This window comes from Uranotaenia lowii, chromosome 1, assembly GCF_029784155.1.
Source record: "Uranotaenia lowii strain MFRU-FL chromosome 1, ASM2978415v1, whole genome shotgun sequence".
Classification (NCBI taxonomy): domain Eukaryota; kingdom Metazoa; phylum Arthropoda; class Insecta; order Diptera; family Culicidae; genus Uranotaenia; species Uranotaenia lowii.
The window spans coordinates 27,331,616-27,353,221 of NC_073691.1; the positions used below are offsets into that span (position 1 = coordinate 27,331,616).

Below are 21,606 nucleotides of genomic sequence, written 5' to 3' on the forward strand. Positions count from 1 at the left end.
CCTCGCTCGTTGCGCCCCCGCTCGTCTTGTTCCTACCGGATTCGTAGCGAACACCTGTTTTGCAGGACAGTCGTCCGGCATTCTCGCAACATGTCCAGCCCAGCGTATCCGGCCAGCTTTCACCACCTTCTGGATACTGGGTTCGCCGTAGAGTCGCGCGAGCTCGTGGTTCATCCTTCGCCTCCACACTCCGTTCTCCTGTACGCCGCCAAAGATGGTTCTTAACACTCGTCGCTCGAATACTCCGAGTGTACGCAGGTCCTCCTCGAGCAATATCCATGTCTCGTGCCCGTAGAGAACAACCGGTCTAATAAGCGTCATATACAGGTTACACTTCGTACGAGGGCAAAGTCTTCTCGACCGCAGTTGCTTGTGGAGTCCATAGTAGGCACGACTTCCGCTGATAATTCGCCTCCGGATCTCGCGGCTGGTGTCATTGTCTGCGGTCACCAGTGAGCCGAGATAGACAAAGTCTTCGACTATCTCCAGCTCGTCGCCGTCGATCATGACCTTGTTATTACTGGACAAGCGGGTTCGGTCGGTCTCGGATCCGCAGGCCAGCATGTACTTCGTCTTGGACGTATTAATCATCAACCCCATCCTTCCTGCTTCGCGTTTCAGTTTGCGGTAGATCTCCTCCACCGCCGCAGATGATCTGCCGACTATATCAATGTCATCGGCAAAGCAGAAGTTGACTGGATCTGTTGAAAATCGTGCCCCGCATTTCGCCCACCGCTCGTCGAATAACACCTTCTAGCGCTACGTTGAACATCATGCAGGATAGACCATCACCTTGTCGAAGCCCCCTGCGCGATTCGAATGAACTCGACAATTCACCCGAAATCCGCACACAGCACTGCGTTCCATCCATCGTCGCCTTGATCAGTCTGATTAGCTTCCCGGAAAAGCCGTTCTCGTCCATGATTTTCCATAGCTCGTTACGGTCGATCGTGTCGTATGCGGCTTTGAAGTCGATGAATAGATGATGCGTAGGGACTTGGTGTTCACGGCATTTTTGGAGGATTTGCCGTAATGTGAATATCTGGTCCGTCGTAGACCGTCCCTCCATGAAGCCGGCCTGATGACTTCCCACGAATCTGTTTGCTTGTGGCGTGAGGCGGCGGAGTAGGATTCGGGACAACACTTTGTAGGCAGCATTGAGGACAGTGATCGCTCGGTAGTTCTCACAGTCCAATTTGTCGCCCTTCTTGTAGATGGGGCATATTACCCCCTCCTTCCACTCCTCCGGTAGCTGTTCTATGTCCCAGATCCGGACTATCAACCGGTGTAGGCAATCGGCCAACCTGTCCGGGCCCATTTTGATGAGTTCAGCTGCGATGCCATCCTTCCCAGCCGACTTGTTTCTATTCAGCTGGCGAATGGCTTCCTTAACTTCACTCATCGTTGGGAGTGGCTCCTCTTCGTCGTTGGCTACGCCGGCGATGTACCTTCCCCCACCGTCTTGATCTCCTGCATGTGCGCCGTTCAGGTGTTCATCGAAGTGCTGCTTCCACCTTTTGATCACCTCACGATTGTCCGTCAGGATACCCCCGTCCTTATCCCGGCACATTTCGGCTTGCGGCACGAAGCCTTTGCGGGATGCGTTGAGTTTCTGATAGAACTTTCGTGTTTCTTGGGAACGATGCAGCTGCTCCAGCTCCTCGAGCTCCTCCTCCTCCAGGCGGCGCTTTTTCTCCTGGAAAAGTCGGACTCGCTGCCTCTTCCGCTGTCGGTGATTTTCCACATTTCGACGGGTGCCTCTTTGCACTACTGCCGCCCGCGCGGCATTCTCTTCGTCCATCACCCTCCTACACTCCTCGTCGAACCAGTCGTTCCGTCGAGATCGCTCCACATAACCGATGACGTTCTCCGCAGCACTGTTGATGGCTGTTTTGATGGTATCCCAACTGTCCTCGAGAGGGGCTTCGTCAAGCTCGCCCTCTGCCGGCAGCGCTGCTTCGACCGATTGCGCGTAGTCTGCCGCGACCTCAGGTTGCTTCAGTCGCGCGATATTTAACCGAGGCGGGCGCCGGTTTCGCGTGTTGTTCACTACGGAGAGTTTTGGGCGCATCCTCACCATCACCAGATAATGGTCCGACTCGATGTTGGCGCCCCGACAGGATCTGACGTCGATGATGTCCGAAAAGTGCCGGCTGTCGATCAAAACGTGGTCGATCTGTGATTGAGTTTGATACGGTGATCTCCAGGTGTACTTGTGTGGGAGGCGGTGCTGAAAAAAGGTACTACGTACGGCCATTCGTTTGGAGGCGGCGAAATCAATGAGTCTGAGGCCGTTTTCGTTTGTCAGCTGGTGCGCGCTGAACCTTCCAATTGTCGGTTTAAATTCCTCCTCCTGGCCGACCTGAGCATTGAAATCCCCGATGACGATCTTGATATCATGTTTTGGGCAACGGTCGTATTCACGCTCCAGCTGCGCGTAGAATTCGTCTTTGTCGTCACCGGTACTTCCGAGGTGAGGGCTGTGCACGTTGATGATGCTGATGTTGAAGAACCGGCCCTTGATTCTCAACCGGCACATTCGTGAGTTGATCGGCCACCACCCGATCACGCGCTTTTGCATCTTTCCCATCACTATAAAAGCTGTTCCAAGCTCGTGTGTGTTGCCGCAGCTCTGGTAGATGGCACGACCATCTGGATACGTTCGTACCGTGGAGCCCTTCCAGCATACCTCCTGCAGCGCTACGATGTCGAATTTGCGGCTCTTCAATTCGTTGGAGAGCACGTGGGTACTGCCCACAAAATTTAGAGATCGGCAGTTCCATGTTCCAAGTTTCCAATCGCTAGTCCCTTTTCGTCGCGTGGGTCTTTGCCGATTTCCATCCGAAATTTGTTGTTCTTTATTCGTTGCTTATGTTTTTTTAGTAGTCACAGGCTCGCAAGGCCCGCAGCTAACCCCACTATCTCGCAGGAGGACCGTCGTGATGTTGCTGTTTTGGGTCCCGAACACCACCAGGACGTTGTTGCCCTCCGCACGCCGCCCCTAACATGGAGAACAGACGCGTACGAAGCCCCCTAACTCATTCTGCATGCGACCAAAGCATCCACCGGGGTTGGGTACCCGATCTCCGCTAAGGTTGCTCGCACCCCAGCTAGTACCACGGGGAGGTAGAGAATCGGAGTTGCAGAAAAGAGGTGATATGACCACTACCCGAAGGTTGGGTGTATGAGGTCTCGAGTTGCACATTGTCTACTTCACTAGCGGTATGTTTAAAGTTTTTTTTTCAAATCTACGATTTTCCCTGGATTTCATCCGCCACCAGCAGTAAACATCGCTTCAAGAATTGATGAGTTCGTTCAACTCACGACCAGGGACTTAGGACCTCCAACTGTTTTGATACTATCCATTAATGGTAGAAGGTTATACTCGCACAAGTGCGCCCACGGCATAGATGCGACCTCGTTGGTATCACTCGAGTTGCTACTGGATTGAAGTCTAGCAGATTAGGTAGGCTTTAGGGCGTAGGAGTTATACGTGTGTATATCGTGAGTTGAACCATAGAGTATATTGCGTCCGATCCCGCTCTACCTGCTGCATAGGCGTAGGTGTGCCGCGTGATTTTGTAGTATACTCCACCCCCTTCGAGAAGTATCTAAGAAGTGCCAAAAGGCTGCGGTCACCTTCTTTGTAGCGGACCTTGTAGGAAGGCGATAAACCATGTTCGAGGGATACCCCAGGGGTAGGGAGCTCACGACGTTGGGTGACCATCGCGAGTCGTTGTTGGATGGCGTCATCGTTGGGAAACATCCTAGTGGTAACGTTAAAATTTCCGAAAGTTTGCTGTGATAGGCGTGAGTCCAAGATAAGCGACAATCAACCGTCACACGACGGACAGAAAAGCAGCAACCAAAGAGAATAGAGGAAGACTGAACCTATTGACGGGAGGAGGGTTTTTCGTTTTTTTTACAAGATGGAAATTTGACTTCAAATTTTAACAGCCGGGTGTTTGCTGCCGTGAGTGAGTTCGTCCCACTAAAACCACCTTGGGCTTCGTGTGCCAGATGTGCCCTTGGTTTTACCGAATGGAAACTCCGCTTCCTTTTGCTGCAGGAAAGATCGTAGCTGAGTACGTGAGACCTTCCAAGTCCCACCACACGTATGAGTCCAGATTAGGGTTATACCGCGCCCTAAGATCGCGTTGCTTTTGAATTGTAGTGTCCTACGAGGCCCAAGACCTTCTATTAGCTTGTCAAATTTGGATAACTATCTCGCTCTCTCCGTTCATCATCTCTCCTGATTTGCGAGATATCGTCGACTATAGCACACCACGACTATTCATCGCGACACTTTTCACTTACAATATTTTCAGCGTTAACATTTTGAAGTTGTTGAAGCCTTGAAATGAACCTGGGCAGACAAAGATAGCATGTTCTGCCGATTCCTCCGTATCTACGCATTCCGGGTAATAAGGCGAGCTGATAAGCTTAAACCGATGAAGGTATTGCTTAAAGCATCCATGACCCGAAAGGAACTGCGTCAGGTAGAAGTTGACCTCTTTAACTTCCGATTTACCCAGTCTGAAAGTCGCGGGATTAGCCTATGCGTCCATCTGGCGTTGTTTGATGCATCCCATTGCTCCTACCACTTGAGGATTGACGCTGCTCGTTGAATTTTTCGCACTCCTCTAGCTCTTGCTTTGTAACACTCCATATCCTCCGCCAGAGTCATGTCGAAGGGGAATCATGCCCGCGATGACAAAAGCTGCATCTGCTGATATGGTTCTGTATGCACAGGAAACTCGCATGGCTATAAGCCGATGTGTGCTCGTAGCTCCAGGCCGCTCCTTCGTATCGCAGTTTCAACAGTGCTACGCTCGCAAGGAGACGTCTCTTGCTACTTTTTGGACCATGGCAGTTCGGCATAATCCAGGCCAAAGAATCTATGACTTTCGATGCACTTTCACAACAGCACTTGACATGGCACCAAAACTTAAGCGATTGTCCACCATTACTCCAAGGTATTTCAGCTGCTGTTTCGAAGATGTCGTGTGCCCTTCAACAGTAATCTCCATGTGCGGCACAACTCTTTATTGGTCGCGAGCAGAACTTCGGTTTTATGGTGGGCTATCTGAAGCTTAACTCCCTCCATCCAGATGCCAACCCTTTCTACGAACACCGTTGCAAGGTCATACACCTCCTCGATTGTTTCGCCTGTGATCATGAGCACGATATCGTCAGCAAATCCGACTATCTGCACGCCTGCTGGTAGTTTCAGCGTTAACACCTCATTATACATGGCATTCCAAAGCACAGGTCCAAGTATGAAACCCTGTGGAACACCCACTGTAAGGGCAGTAGATCGTAACCCAGTTTCGGTTTAGTACGTCAGGACTCGATTTTCGAAGAAGCTTCCTATTATCCTGCAGAGGGTATTGGGAACACGCATCCTGTGAAGCACTTTGGCAATCGCTTACCAGCTGGCATTGTTGAAGGCATTCTTAACATCGATTGTTACAATGGCGCAGTGACGAACACCTTTCCGCTTTTTTTTATATGCGCGCTTCGCGTACTCTGTCAGCATCCGGATGGCGTCCACCGCAGATCTCCTATTCCGAAAACCAACCTGTCTGTCCGACAGTCCACTCTCGCCTTCTGAGCTAATAATAAGTCTGTTAAATATCATCCTTTCCAGTAGCTTACATAGGGTGTCCAGCAGACAAATGAGTCTGTATGATGATGGATGCCCTAGGGGGTTCCCAGGTTTCGGTAGTAGCACTAACTTCGAGGTTTTCCAGGAATTGGGGAAAGATCCCTCGTCGAGACACTTTAATAGCACCATTCTAAAAGTTTTTGGAATGGTCTGTACCACCACCTTCAGCACTGCATTTGGGATTCCGTCCGGACCAGGGGCCTTATTCACCGTAAGTTTCTTAGCGATAGCTCCGAGTTCCTCGTTCGTTGCTGGCTCGATGTCGTGGGTACCCGCGTCGTACGGGGTAAGTGGCCACAGCGTCGGGCCATGCTGCGGGAAAAGATGTGCAACGATCTCTCTCAGTTTTTACAGACACTTTTCGGTTGGCGACCTTGGGCCACCGAATCTCACCAGTGCAACTCTATAGGCTTGGCCCCATGGATTATCATCTACGCTCTGGCATAACGCTCTGTTGCAGTTCTCTTTGCTTGCTTTAATAGCTTGCTTAGGTGCCTCTCTGGCTGTTCGGTAAACGGCACCTCTCGGCATCGTTTCTCGCCCGTTGAGCTCGTCGTCTGGCTTTTAGACAGCTAGTACGAAGATCAGCTATTTTTGAGGTCCACCAGTTAGCTGGTCGTCGCCACCACTTCGGTGTATTCCTTCTGGGCATGGTCATGTCGCACACCGCTACAATCATTTTCGTCAGCTGCTTAGCATTATGGGATGCTTCACTCGCAGCACTCGTAGGCGTAGCGTTTAAAGTCCTGAATGTGTGCCGTGATAGGCGCGAGTCCAAAGAAGACCGGACAACACTCTACTCGACAGCCCCCAATCGACGGGGAGCTATCGAGTAAAGTGCGTCTGACCCCATGAAGCTACAAAGACGAGGCAACATCTTCGGCGTAGCGGATGCCGTGGGTAAGTCTTGTTCATGCGTAGGATGCTCTACCTTCGTGGCATATCTGAATAGTGCGGTTCCCAACGATCGAATTTGCGAGATGAGACTTTACCTTCGTTGCAGTGGAAATCATTGGGCAAGAGTTATTCCACGATCGGAGAATACCCACGGGTAGAGTGGCTCTCAACGCCGGGCGAGCCATTGGAGTCGGTGTAGGATGACGTCTTCGTCTGGAATCATCCGTTTAGCTCCGTGCGTGTGCTGTACAGGCGCGAGTCTTGGATAAGATATGCTGCTCTCGATCGGTTCACGACGGGCATAAAAGTGGCAAACTTCGAAATTTGAGGACAAGAGGTCGCGCTCCGACTCGTTAGAGGAGATATCAGACCTCGAGTCTTCAGGAGGATAGGTTTGTGTGGTCAATCCAGAGTCTTTTTGGTAAGAGGTCGGATCTTCAGTCACAAGAGGAGAGGTCAGGCCTTTAATCTACAAGAGGAGGCGTATAAGTGGTTACCTCGAGTCATTATGAGGAGAGGTCAGATCTTGAGTCGCTAGAGGAGATATCAGGCCTCGAGTTACGAAGAGGAGAGGTTTATGTGGGAATCTCGAGTCATTGTTCAGGCTTCAAGTCGTGATGATGAAAGGTTTTGCTGAAAGTGGCCTTGACTATGAGTATTGCCTTGGAGCGCACTAGTGCGAAAAGACCTTCCACTATTCTGCTGTTAAATGACGAAGTGACGTAAATGCCATTCCCAGATCTCGTCAATAAAAGTATCTCTTTTCCTTTCCACCCTCCACTTCTCCGAGACCTTTCATGAAATGTATACAGATCACCTTCCATGGATGGTCCCGGAGAAGTGGAAAGCGGGGAAAGACACTCCCATTGGCGAGTTCCGAGAATGGCATATATGTCTCTTCGGCATATCACGGCTGTATTGAAGGGTAGTGTAGTATTGAACAGTTCGAGGTGGGGAACTAGGTGGAGTTTAGGGAGTAGGGGGTTTACAAGGAGTATATCAGGAGTCTTCCCATTGTACCCATGGATCCAGAGTAGCAAACTGGGAAGACGCAGTGGCTCGTCGTGCCTTGGAATATAATCCGTAAACCGGGATCTACCACCTGTGATTACCAAATAAAAAAAAGTCAATGAGGCACCCCTGGATCCAGAGCAACAAACTGTGAAGACGTGGTGGCTGGCCGTGTTTTGGAATGGGTTTCCAAATATTAATGGAATTGAAAAGATGAATTATTCGGTGAGAATTATGTCGGTAGACACGCAGAATGGTGTCGCACCATGGTGCTGCTTGTTGCGAGTTCGAGTCTTTGATAAAGTATTTCGATCAAAACAAGTCTTAATGGATGAAACAGATATCTAAATATATTGCTATGAGTTGATTCAGTTAATCCACAAAACAACAAGCTTTATATTTTGTGATATGCCTGGTTTTAGATGGTTCTTTCGTCCAATTATAATGTTCGAGGTAACAAAATTGATGATAACCATCCACATTATCAAATGGTTTCAAGGCTTTAACCTTATCATACCTACTTAAAACTCATAAATAATTTGCTCAAAAAAAGTCGATTGAAAAAAAAATCACAATCTATTCTATAGGAAGAACCTTCACCCACCTGAAAGTGTACATATTCGGCCGCTTCGTAGTCCAGCAGCGCATTGTCCCGTACCCGGATGACAAAGTTCGCGTGGCCCTCGGCCACGTTCGGCGAAATCTCGAAGGTCCCATTGTTCCCCAGTAGCGTTAGGGAGAACACCCCATTTTTGCCGGCATCGTCGTCCATCACCCGAGGGGTGTAGGGATCGGTAAAGGCGAGGGTCGTTCCGGGGGCCGAATTTTCCTCCAACCGGGTGACGTAGCTGAAGTGAGAAGGGGAAACAATCATGAATGAAATTGATAGTGGGACGATAAAGATATTTATCACACGTCTCGTGTCGTTGTCGTTACAGCTCATCAGGAGATTTTCAAGGCCACAGACATTGCGTGTGTAACGGAAAAGAAATGTAGGTACTTACTGGTCATTTTCAAAATATGGCGGCGAATTGCTTCTTTCGGGCAGGAAAAAGGCCAGCTGCACAGTGGTGGCCATCGCTGGCGGTTCATCACGGCTGACCTTGACTTCTTCGGCGATTACCGTTAGCAGGACCGGATCACCCACGTGGGTGAGCGCCAAGATGTCGTCGAGTGGGCGGAGTAGGGAAATTTCCCCTGAAAAGGTGTCAAATGGTAGTGCGTTAATTAGATGTTTTTTTTCTGATAAAACTTTAAAAAGGTCAGGGTTAGCACTCCTGGATTATTTCCATTCCGGGATTCCAAGATAGAATTTATATTTTATAATTTTTTATTATTTTTTAATGCGACTAAATAATTTTATTAAAAAAACAGAGCGATTACCATTTTTCCGCATCTGAATTCAGAATTCATAATCAAATTTCGGAAATATAAAATCTGAAAACTTTAATGTGAAATCTGAAACCTGAAATCTCAAATCTGAAAACTGAAATCTGAAATCTGAAATCTGAAATCTGAAATAGAAGTCTGACTCTAGAACAAAAATGACATACATATATGACAGAAATGACAAAAATTACGAAGGACAGAAATGACGAAATTGACAAAAACGACAGAAATCAGAATAATGGCGAAAATAATAAACAAATAATGACGAAAATGACAACAGAGACAAAAATGGAAAAAAAGTCAAAAAATGACAAAAGTGACAAAGAACCAAAATGACAAAAATGTCAAAAATGACAAAACCTTAAAAAAAGCAAAAACGAAAATAATGACCAAATGCCCAAAATAACATAAATGGCGAAATTGACAAAACTGACAACAATTACAAAAATTACAAAAAATTACATAAATGGCAAAAAAGACGAAACGGACAAAAATTGCAAAAATGACAAAAATAACAAAAACGACAAACATAAAAAGAATGAAAAAATGCCAAAAACGGCAAAAGTGAAAAAAATTACAAATATGGCAAAAATGCTAAAAATAACAAAAATTTCAAAAATGACAAAAACGACCAAAATGACCAAAATACCAAAAAATGCCAAAATGCTTAAAATGACAGAAATAGTTAAAAATAGCAAAAATGATCAAAATGACAGAAACAGCAAAAAGGACGGAAATGAATTTTTTTTTCAAAAAACAAAAATGACAAAGGATGACAAAGATTGACAAAAATTAAAGAAATGACAAAAATAGCAAAACTGACAAAACTGGCAAAAATACTAAAATGACAAAGATGACAAAAATGTCAAAATTGGCAAAAATGACAAGAATGATAAAAATGACTAAACTGACAAAAAAAAAATGACAAAAACGACAGAAATCAGAAAAATGTTAAAAATGACGGAACTGACAACAGTGACAAAAATATAAAAAATTACAAAACTAATAAGAATTATAAAAAAAACCCAAAAATGACAGGAACTGCATAAATGACAAAAATGATACATTAATCAAAAATGAATCAAATGACAAAACTGACAAAAATGACAAAATTAACAAAAATGAAAAATAAAGACACAATTGACCAACATGACAAAAATCAAAGAAATAAAATGACAAAAATGGCAGAAATGAGAAAAACGGCAAAAAATGATAACGAATGACGAAAATGACAAAAAAAAAATTATAAAAAAACGACAAAACTGGCAAAAATGACCAGAATGACAAATTGAACAAAAATGATAATAAAAAAGACCAAAATTAACAAATGACAAAAATGTCAACAGTGTCAAAAATGACAAAAAAAGCAAATTTATCAAAATTGACAAAAATGAAAAAAAAAAAATTACAAATATGGCAAAAATGATACAATTAAGAAAAGACATAATGACAAAAATGTCAAAAAATGACAAAAATGATGAAAGTGACAACAATGACAAAATCGACAAAATTGACAAAAATGACAAAAAGGGCAAAATTATAAAAATGACAAAAGTTACAAATATAACAAAAATGCAAAAAGAACATAACTGACAAAATTGACAAAATAGACAAAATTGGCAAAATGACAAACATGAGAAAAAAAGACAAGAATGAAAAATAAAGACAAAATTGACCAAAATGAAAAAAATCACAGAAATGACAAAAATGGCATATATTAGAAAAACGGAAAAAATGACAAAAATGACAAATAGAACAAAAATGATAATAATGATAATAATGGCAAAAATGATAATAATGGCAAAAATAATAAATATTAAAAATAATGACAAAAAATGTCAACAGTATAATGAATGGCAAAAATATCAAAAATGACATAAATGACAAAAATGACAAAGATGACAAAAATGACAAAAATGACAAAAATAACAAAAATGACTAAAATGACAAAAATGACAAAAACGACAAAAATGACAAAAATGGCAAAAATGACAAAAATGATAAAAATGACAAAAATGACAAAAATGACAAAAATGACAAAAATAACAAAAATGACAAAACTAACAAAAATGACAAAAAACGATAAAAATGACAGAAATGAAAAAAAAAAAATACAAAAATGACACAAGTCATAAAATGAACAAAAATGACAAAATTACAAAACTGACAAAAGTGGCAAAATTATAGAAATGACGAAAGCGACAAAAATGACAAAAATGGTAAAAATGGCAAAAATGACAAAAGTGATAATATTGACGAAAATGATAAAAATGACTCAAGTGACCAAAATTGAAAAAAATGACAAAAACGACAGAAATGAGAAAAATGGAAAATATGTAAAAATAATGATGAAAAGCACCACGGATGAAAAAATGACAAAAATGTCTAAAATGACAATAAAAATGTCAAAATTGACTATATAACAAAAATGATAAATAATTAATTACAAAAAATTTTCTAACTGTTTGTTTCTTTGTTCAAGATTTTGTTTTTATTTGGATTTTTTGTTTGTGTGTGTGATTTATCAATTTTTTTTTTTATTTATACCTTTTTTCCAATTTTTTTTATTTGTCAATATCTTATTGGAATATTTTTGTTTTAGTTGCCATTTTAGTTACTTTTGTCATTTTAGTATTTTTTTTGATTTTCAAACATTTCTTTTTTCTTCAACTTTTAAATTGCAGTTTTGATTTTTGTTGTAGTCATCCTTTTTTTGTTTTTTTTTTAACTGCTGAGCTTCTCGATTTTGGCACGGAATAATTTAAGCCTTGTTTTATTTTAGTACATTGTTTGCTTGGGTCGAGATCATCTTTTTTTTTAAAGAGAACAGGAAATAGATAGTGAAATATGAAAATAAAAAGAAATATTGACGAAAAATTCTTACAGTCAATAATTAAAATAAATTCTTCAATTCTACGCATTCACTGACCAGTAAATTCTCTATATTCAAAAAATATATTTTCATGTTCTTTAATGTTGTAAGAATGTATCAACATGAACTAAATAATGAAAAAAGCAAAATCATCTTTAAAAATAAACAATGATGAAAATTTTGTGAAAATCATAGACAAACACAAGGACAAATTCATAGACAAATCATTGAATTTATAAAAAAATACTTAAAAATAATTATTACAAAAATTATAAAAAAAATTGAAATGGTTGTTAATGTTATAAAAACATTAAAAACAAATTAAAATCAACTAAAAAATTAAAAAAAAATATACGAGAAATGATACAAGTAGCAATAACTATGATTTTTTAAAAAATAATTTGTAAAAAGAAAAGTTGAGATAAAAAGATTGATTCGATTTGGGCAACCCAAAGTGTTCAAGACTTGCTGCCAAAATTTAAAGGGTTCTGTATTGCAATGTTAGTAATTTTGGTTATTGTCATAAGTTTTGAATTTTTTTTCCAATTTTTGAAGTTTCATTTCCATTGGCAAAACTTTTATTCGCAACGGATTCATAATGCATGCAAAAGAGGGTTAAGTTTTGCAATTTTAGTCATCGATTTTATTAATTATTTTTTTAAATTTCCACTGCCTTTTTAACCTTCCCATGCCGTTCGCAAAATATCCGTTTCTGGGAAATTTGAGTTGTAGTTTGATTTCGTTCTCCTGGCTGTAAATGTTAACCGATTTTGATGATATTATATTCATTGTGTAGGTAATTTGTTCTTATTACTCAAAATTTTAAAATAAAGTTGATATGTATTATCAAGTTATCAGAAACTGGTTCAGAAAGAAAAAAGTTCGAAAAATCAATTTTATTTTTAAAATGCTCATAGCTTTTGACAGCTTTTCTGTATTTAAGTGTTTCATTGATGTTTGAAATTGTCAAGAATCCATCTAACCGACAGTGTATAGATATGTTGGGGCCCAATGAAAGTTTTGACCGCTATCTCAGATCTTCCGGTAGAAAAAAATCTATCTTTAAAAAAACGATATCCAATTTTTGCTTTGCTTAGTGTATTTCATTTCCAAATGAACCGATTTTCAAAACTCAAATTTCAATTTTTTTACGTTAATTTAATCATTATTTTCATAGAACATACTTGGTCTGTAAAAATTCCAAGTTCTTCAGTATATTGGAATGATGATAAAGAGATTTTAAATGTGCGCTTCGGGTCATATTGACCCGAATGGCATGGGAAGGTTGATAAGGTTGATAGTTTTGGATTTTTTTTTTAATTTTGAAGTTTATATTTTTTATTTTTTTTTTATTTAAGTCGTTTTTGAAAGCAGAATACAATTTTTGATTTTCAATCATATCTAGGACCATTGCAATGTTAAATAAATTTAAGATGATCAATAAACTTCCAAACTGTCAAGTGGTTTAGAACAAAAAATGAAGTCAAGTCAATTTTCGATAATTTTTTTTTGGTTATTTAAATAACTCAAGATTTGATGCCAAGTCATTTGGCATCAGATATTTTTTCCGATTTTTCTGGTTTTCTTCAAATTTGTAGGTGATTTTTTAAAATCACATCAAATTTTCAAACTTAAAACTTTCAATGATTAACTAAAAATGATTTTTGAGATGATGTCGTTTCGTCACATCTAGTAATTTTCAAGGTTTTAAGGATGTTTTCCAGTTTTTTTTAAATTGTGCTCTAATCTCCAACAATCATAAGAACTTTGTTGGATAGGAAATTCATGTTTGATTTATTGAGATTACTTTGAAAAAAAAAAAAAAAATGGAATGATCTATAATGTAAATAACTTACCACTGGTTTGATTAATGTCGAAGAAGGAGGTGAACGGATTTCCCTCGGACACCAGACCGTATCGAATTTCCCGGGGCACTCCCTTATCGCCGTCCTCGGCGTGCACCTGTAGCACCTGAGAGGAAAAGTGGGGAAAAAAAGGAAAGGGTGAAACATAACTTGTAAATGATGTTAATTAAAATAATAAAGCCCAGATTTGTGCATACCTTATCGCCCGGAATGAGCCCCGGGGGAAGTCTGGTGACCGGTGGAGCAACCGTGAAAACCGGGGGAACGTCCTGCACGTCTTCGACGATGATGACAACCTCAAGGCCGGCAATGTTCCGCGAATCCTGGCCCGGTTCGGCGTAGGCATCCTGATGGAAAAAAAATCAGAAAGGAAAGAACGAGAGAGAGAGAAAATTAAAATACACGAATGTCATTTCAAATGTGTTAATACATGCGCATATATGGAGTGGAGACGCATTCATCGGGATCGATAAATCTTAATTAATGCAAGTCGGAGTCATCGCAGCGAAACGCAAACTCCTAATGAATGAGAGCCAACCAGAGAGCTAGAGGGAGTCATGTTCTACTAGTTAACAACATGACGATTTCAGGTGACCATTAATAATTATCATTGAGTTCTGCTGCCTGATAGCCGCGGGTTCAGTTTCGTTTACTTTTTCTTTCCTAGCTTAAAGGTTGTTCGATCGAGATTCAATCGATATCGATGAGTGTGTTGAATCTACCGATATTTATTTGTAGCGACAACGGTGGGGACTACACGAAATCCTAAATCTCCCCCCGAAGATTAATTAGTCCTAATGAAAGCCATGTTTCGTGATGTCGTTTTTTGCGTGCGGGCTGCTGGATATCTGCTATCATTGGAGATATCGCCTCTAGGCTAGGAGAGATGCCACCAGAGTTGTATTCAGGTTTTGCAAATTGAGTTTATTTCCGGTCCAATATTTCCAATCATGGTGGTACACATCCTTAGATATAAAACGAACAAAAGTTTGTTAAATGTGCGTCAAATGGAGTTTTTCCCATTTATATATAATTCTGTTCTAGAGGTAGGCAACACATACAAATATACCGACACCAACAGAACAGGATCTACTCCAATCATGGCATTTGGATTTTCACAAATAATTGGCACAATATACACACAATATTAGCGTTGAGAAGTTTTGCACCGATTGGCACAATCCTTCCAGGCTAGGGATACCAGGTGATATTCAATGCTGAATTGGACGTGACAAAAAGACTACTCAAATAAACTTTCGTTCTCCAACTGACCTAGATAGAACACATGGCAAAGTGGTGCAACTGGCAATTCCAGCTGATAAAGTAGTTCTGAGTTCGTTGCCCCCTCCCACGTCGTTTTTTTAAAGTTTTTTTTCATTGCTTGAATGTTTTCAAGGAGTGGTAATGCATCATTTTGGTTCTGCCAATGCTGGCTCTGCCAATCATGTCATCTTTGGAAGCATTCAGATTGTGCAACCTCTTCTTTGGGTGCCAATATTTATCGATAACTAGTTGTGAACATGAAACAACATGACTGTTTTCCCGAGGTATAACATTAAGGTAAAGTAAAGATGATTTTCAATGTCTTGACGAATTTTAGAAGACCACTGTAAGGCAACTTGAGAACCTGTTCATAAAATCCAAATGTCTAAGATTGCCAGAATTTCTCAGCACGTACCCGGGCCAGACAAATCTAGGCTATTGTATTCAAAAACCTGACAAAATCCGGGCACTTGATTCCAAATTGTCGGCCAAAAATCCGGACAATATCCGTGCTAATTTGGTCAAATTCAGGAATACCTCAACACAAATCAAGAAAAAAAACTTGGAAAAAAAATTCTTAAGGAGTTTTTTAATTGTATTTTAGGTTTTCACAAAACTTTTTATGATTATTTTTGTTAAATTTGCTCATAAAATTTCGTTTTGAACGCATTAATAATAATTTGTCAACACAGTTTGTTTTTTATGTTTGTTTTGGCAAATTAAGTGAATAAACCCGGGCAAAATCAGAGCCTTTTTTCAACCACGCCGGACCAGACTGTTGTTAAATTTTGTATTAAATATCCGAGTAAATCCGGATAAAACCGGGCAATCTGGCAACCTTAGGCAAGCTAACTTGAAAGAAGTGATAAATGCCATTGAAAACATTCAACAGCCAAGTTGAAATTTAAACTATTTTGTAATGGATATAAAATAAGGTTGCCAGAATTTTTTCCACTCCCATCCGGGCCTAGCAATTCCGGGCATTTAAAAAAAAAACCTGGCAAAATCCGGGCATGGATTTCAATTTTTCAAATCCAAAAACCGGGCAAAAACCGGGCAAAATTCAGGTGTTACTATACATAAAAGCAAAGAAAAAATGCAAAAACAAAATGAAATTAATATCTTATTAATGTAATTGCTTACTTCCAAAAACTTTTTGGAACACTTAAATATTTAAAGGTTTATAAAAGTAAATCAGCGAAATTATTTGAAAAATAACGGTATGGAAATGGATTGTGCTGAGTCTTACTCAAAAACTTTGATTTTTTTTTTGGTTTCTTTGTGAAAATTGTAAAAAAATCCGGGAAATATCCGGACTTTTTTCACGATATCCGGCCAACCGGGCCGGACCGGACTTTCTCGAAATTTTGCATCAAATATCCGGGCAAACCCGGATAAAACCGGGCAATCTGGTAAGCTTAATATAAAACAACAAAAACAGAGGAAATAGATGAAGGTATGTTTTTTCCATCTTCCAAGATGATTATGCGTGCAACCAATCAAAACCTGTCTCAATGTTGATGTTTTAGGAAAGAACTGCTCTACGAATGCAACTTACATCTAAGTAAAAAATGAAAATCGGTCGGGACTAAGTTTAAAAGATGTGGTCGATAAACTAGGTTTATAAGTTGAATGTTTCCTTTTGTGTTTTTGAAGAGTGCAGTGTTGCTTATTTTTGCCGAAATATGACAGCTGCATACTTTTGGGCAAATTGTGATTTTTTTTCAGCAATGTCGACGCTTTACTTGACACAAAATACGACAATTTTACTGATTTCTTTTGCCTGAAAAATTTGATGAATTAGTTGTGATATTAAGCATTTATCCGAAAAAAGATATGTTCGTTAAGCCAGGAGTTGTCTACCACTTTAAACTGTAATATATTTAAACGGACAATTTTGTCATGCGTTGATATATTTTCCATTCCCAAACTTCGACATCAATTTTCAAAGGTTAAAACTGTGATTTTAAAATATTGGAATCAAATTTTAATTTGCATCCCTCAATTATCAAGAGCATATTTTTACGTACATTCTACATTATTATTCTTCGAGGTTTAAACATAGAATTCAAATACATAAACAAATTCAAAAAAGTTTACTTTTTAGGGTAAATTTGTATAGAAGATTCATTCTATTGTACAATTAGTTTGTTCATATTGTTTGATTAAATTTTGGTAGCCACATGCATTATCAATAAATTTGGGAATGTAACGATAAAATGTTTATTTCGGACGTTTCAAAACACTTCAATAATTCATTTAAATGAGTAATTTGCATTTAAATTAAAATCCATTTAGGCTTTTATTTTTCAATAAATGATTTTTTTTTTTAAATGGCGACAAACAGTTCAATGATATTTTTTCTGAATAATAATATGGTTTAAACCCAATTCACGGAAAAAAGAAGAAAAAAAAATGGAATTGAAATACCTGGCACTTGATAAGAATTAGAGAAGGCAAGAAGGTAGCATTTTAGAAAACTTAAACTAAAATTTAAAAAAAATTCAAACCACATTTAGCATGGAATAAAAAACTGAGAATTTATCTGGTTTTCAACTGGAGCTCAAAAATTATTTTTGAACTTTAAACGAAATTTCCGATACGAAAAGTTTTTTTTTGTTATTAAAATTTATGCAAAAAATAACTTAAAAAAAATAACAATTAGCTCAAATTTATACAAATACCAAATATTAAATCTTTCTATTCTAAAAAGTTTTTCAAATTTTAACAGTAAAATTAGAATGCTCAAACCAGTCATTGTTACTGTTTTCAAAACTTTCAGGTTGAATTTGGGATTCATCTTTTGTCACTCGGAGTTAAAACATCTCGATAGAGAGATAATAAAAAATAAATCCTAATCGTTGTAGATTGGAATAAATTGTACAGAAGCTTACATGCTAAAACATTGAATACAACGTTTACTGCATGAAATTGAAATAGAGAGTATATTTAGAATTTTTTTTTAAACATTTGCTTTAAATATATGATAATGATTGTATGTATGTTAAGTCTTATGTATGCGATTTTTTTTAACTGTATATTACAAGTGTATTTTAGATATTTAAAACTTTTTTTGTTGAGATCATAGTAGCGATCGCCTCATCACCAACCAAGCCATTGCTAAGAGCAACCTAACAAACCGTTGTTACCTAGCTATTATTTTTCAGTCCAATCTTAATAGCCGTTCAAACCAGTTGAAATACACTTCAGTTCTTCAAATTGATAAACGCGTTTTCCTATTGATTCCAAATCAGTTTAAATTAAGTTCCAGTTGTTCCTCAATTCGGAGTTTTCTAAAAAAAATGTGGTGTGTGACAAAAAAAGAATTGGAATTTTGATTCTCTCCTAATTTTTTTTCTCGCCATGCTTGATTTGTAAATACGATTTTAATTTGAAATTTGAAAAGTTTTTTTTTTCTAAAATCTATATTTATATCTGAGTCTGAAATTCAAATAGCTTCGAAAAATCTAAGTTTAAACGTTTAAATTTCAAATTAATTTTCAATCGTCTTTTGGAAAAACTTTTTTCATTATTTTTCATCATTCAAAATATTTTGTATTAATTTTTATTAGAAAAAAATTGGACTATTACCTTTTTTCAAATATCTTTAAAAATTTTAATCGTAAACAAATCATCGAATCATTTAACATTTTAAATCGGAATTATTTTGAAGTGAGAATTCTTGAGTCTTTGATTTCATTTTAACAAATTGGGATAAAAAACAGATTTTGTATGCGAAAACTTGTTTGAAATCTACCCCGCTTAAAATCTGATTCCTCCCGTAGAAGTTTTGAAACTTGACACACGTTTGCTTCATTTTTATAAATTCCAAATGAATTCTCAGTAAAATGTGTTTTTTTTGTATTTCCAAACATTTTAACTCAAAAGCATGTATTTGATGCGTTTTTTTTGCAACTTTAGACAACAAAAAAATAAGAATAACAGAGCGTAAATTTTCGAAAAAAAACTTAAGTTTTTGCTAAAATTTAATCGCTAAAATTTAAACTTGGAAGAATGACCAAGGTGGTTAAAATCCTCTATAAATAAACAAAATAGAAATAGAATAGAATAGAATCGCTTGTAGAAAAACTCGAATGATTGAGCTGCACCAGTTTCATTCTGCCTTTTCTCAAATCTCTTATTATTCAGTCTCATTATGAATAAAAACTTATGGTACAATTAAAAATGTGGATGTTCTTGAAATATGTGCGGTTTTTTTTGTAAATTTGTGAAAAGTATATCCTGAAAAATTCTTTTTTTACTAACAAATTCTGGCTCATGGCAGCCCAGTCCATTGGAGAGTGTGTTGGTAAAAATTACAGTTGCACGGCGAATTTGATTTATAAGTTATGAAAAAATCAGGATTTTTCAGGACACCACTAAATTGATGAAAATATCATGCAGCTCTACTTAGATTGCCTAAATAAAGGCAAAATACATATATTGAAGACGCCTCAAATTATGCATCTGAAGCGAGCAGAACCTTAGCTAATCTGCAGTTTACATCGAAAAACACCACTTAAATATCATCGGAACCAAAGATTATCATCGGTGAACTATTTAATTATAGATTTGTTGGATGTTCTCATCATTTAACAATAAAGTCAGCAAAAATTTAGATATTTTTTAAGAAAATCAGAATAAATCAGGACAGTTTACAGACCATTTTTCAAAAATTTGGAAAATTGAAGCATTTATTAAATACCGAACGGTCTCTCAAAAATCAGGACAAATCCTGAAAAATCAGGGCACCTGGCACCACTGTTTGTAAGGTCTAATATTGTGCTGCCTGCAATTGCATAAGCCAAGCAATGGTACCGAACTACAATAAAGCTATCTTTCGACCTGTCTAATTTCATGGCAAGACCATTTTATGCGACTTAGATCTCATCCGAACTTTGTAGTTTTCCAGCGCGGTTGATGCGGGCAAAGTAAATTAATACCACAAACGCTAAATTTAAAATTAATCCCTGAAGAGGGTGAAATAAATTGAGACAATTTCGGTATCCTTGTACGACGGAAGAGAGGACTTGGTAAGACAATGAGAGAACTTGAATGTGAAAAATATATCAAAATTGTATTCAAAATTTTTGGACTTCAATTTTGTAAATTCTAACAGCATATTGAAGATTCGTTTTAGGCATAACCGTTTCCAACTGAGTGATATTGAAATTGATAAATTGCATTCAAAATTTTATGTTTTTATTTGTTAATATTTTTTTTAGGGCCTTTTTCATCAATCGGGTCCATATTTGTATATAAAAAAAAAATTGGTATTTTCAATAGTCTCATTTCACAGAACTTAAACATAGGTGTTAAGTTTTTAATACCTATTTTTTTAGCAATTACACAAATTTAAGAAATTTCAAGGTTTCCAAAACTGATTTCACATATCTTATTAGTTTTCTTATAAAAGCTCTAGTTCCAAGAATTGAACAAAATGTAAATCTTCGGAACGTTAATTTCTTCCGAAATAGCTATTTAGACAACAAAATGCAAAGATTGATTTTTTTCAGCACTAGCTAGTCATAAATTTATCCAACGAGGCTTGCCGAGACGTTGATTGCTGAAAAAATCGAGTTTTGCAACATGCTTAATACACAATTTTATGCAAATTTGAAAAATTCTCCGGAAAACTCAAGAAGCGTATCTCAACAAAAAACAACATGTGAGAAACCGTGCCAACGACTGAAAAAATATTATTAAGTAGGTCGTGAAATGTACTTTTCGACAGTGAATTCAGTGCTAAAAAATAGCACTTTTCGATACTGATTTTGGTGTCGAAATGTTCACTTTTTAACACTGAATTAAATAAACAATGTTTCATAACATAGGAACTAGGCTGCAACAATATTATTCCCGAGTTATTTTGAATATCACTTTCGAATTTTGATTCGGAAAAAAGTATCAATTTCAAGTGCAGTTGAAGAATAAACAATGAAACTTTGATGAAAAATAACAAGGTTTCTAGAAACAAAAGGTTCTCCGACTTTCACATTAACTAGGCAAGGAGTGCGCGAGGCGCTCCACGAGTTTGTTTACAAACATAAGAATATTAGCTCAGCCCTTCAGCAATGGTTTGTTGGTAAGCAAACTCGATGAGTTACTAAACCAAAATGGTCAAAATGGCTGAATCGGGATTTTGACAACACCTCCTATGCATACACACCTTGATAAATAATTTGGACTTCCAGTTTGAGTATAGGTACCTGCTTGACTATCTTAATTGAAATTTATTTTATTTTCAAATCTTTCCCAAAACCTGCCCTGGGAACTTTGGTTAGTCTGAAAAAAGTAGTTGCTGATAGAACAAATGAAAAAAAAGCAAAAACAGAAAAACACCCAATGGTAGGAGATTTCGCACATTGTTGTGAACAACCATAAACAGTGAACGCGATTGAACAGATGTAAATTTATGCAAATCCCATCTATCCGCAGCAGCCATTCCACTAAGCTAGCAAAGCAGGACCACGGACTAAGATTTGTAGAGCCAGGCGGCATCTTTTGCCAGAGATCTAAGCATAATTAACACTTTCATTGGTTTCCACCGTAACTGCTTGATCTGCGGTTGGTCCTAAGCGCCGCCATTCACGGGAAGATCATTTGAATGAATGATCATCAAGGATTGAGGGAAGCAAAAA

The 21,606-nt window shown here is 38.3% G+C and overlaps 1 protein-coding gene across 3 annotated transcripts in view; it reads right to left on the minus strand.

Annotated features, from left to right (window-relative positions):
* Window positions 1-21,606, minus strand: part of LOC129750815 (cadherin-86C) — a 370,404-nt gene that overhangs the window by 27,222 nt on the left and 321,576 nt on the right. For all 3 annotated transcript variants that reach the window (XM_055745911.1, XM_055745899.1, XM_055745904.1), the window contains exons 6-9: window positions 13,900-14,049; window positions 13,694-13,808; window positions 8,581-8,773; window positions 8,181-8,424 (exon numbers count right to left, since the gene is read on the minus strand). In XM_055745911.1, coding sequence (XP_055601886.1) covers window positions 8,181-8,424; window positions 8,581-8,773; window positions 13,694-13,808; window positions 13,900-14,049 — 702 coding nt within the window. The remainder of the gene's footprint in view (window positions 1-8,180; window positions 8,425-8,580; window positions 8,774-13,693; window positions 13,809-13,899; window positions 14,050-21,606) is intronic.